Source organism: Eimeria tenella, genomic scaffold, assembly GCF_000499545.2.
Source record: "Eimeria tenella Houghton genomic scaffold, Eth_scaff2243, whole genome shotgun sequence".
NCBI classification, from domain to species: Eukaryota; Apicomplexa; class Conoidasida; order Eucoccidiorida; family Eimeriidae; genus Eimeria; species Eimeria tenella.
Window position 1 is genome coordinate 1,612 of NW_013542099.1, and position 347 is coordinate 1,958.

Here is a 347-nt window from a genome sequence, read left to right on the forward strand (position 1 = left end):
ACTCCGCGCTGCAGCGCGCAGCAGCAGCGCCCGCGCACTTCTCTGCAGAGTCGCTGCTGCTGCTGCTGCTGCTGCTGCTGCTGGCGCCCGGGGACTCCTCGCCCGCCTTGGCGCGTATCCTGCGCAGCTGCTCCTTTGCTGCTGCAGCAGGAGTCAGAGACACAGCAGCAGCAGCAGCAGCAGCAGGAGAAGGCGCTGTGCTGCAGAGGCTCTGCGGAGTCCTCGCGTTGCCCTCCAACTCAGGAGCAGCAAAACCTGGAGTCCCTGGGGTGCTGCTCGACGGGTGGTCTTCTGCAGCAGCAGCAGCAGCAGAAGCAGCAGCAGCAGCAGAAGCAGCAGGTGTAGTG

At 66.0% G+C, this 347-nt stretch overlaps 1 protein-coding gene across 1 annotated transcript in view; it reads right to left on the minus strand.

Moving 5' to 3' along the window:
- ETH_00037840 (uncharacterized protein) overlaps nucleotides 1-347 on the minus strand; it is a gene marked incomplete at both ends in the record, with an annotated part of 2,759 nt that overhangs the window by 683 nt on the left and 1,729 nt on the right. Inside the window, one exon of the mRNA XM_013374735.1 lies at nucleotides 39-345. Within this exon, the coding sequence (XP_013230189.1) occupies nucleotides 39-345 (307 nt within the window). The remainder of the gene's footprint in view (nucleotides 1-38; nucleotides 346-347) is intronic.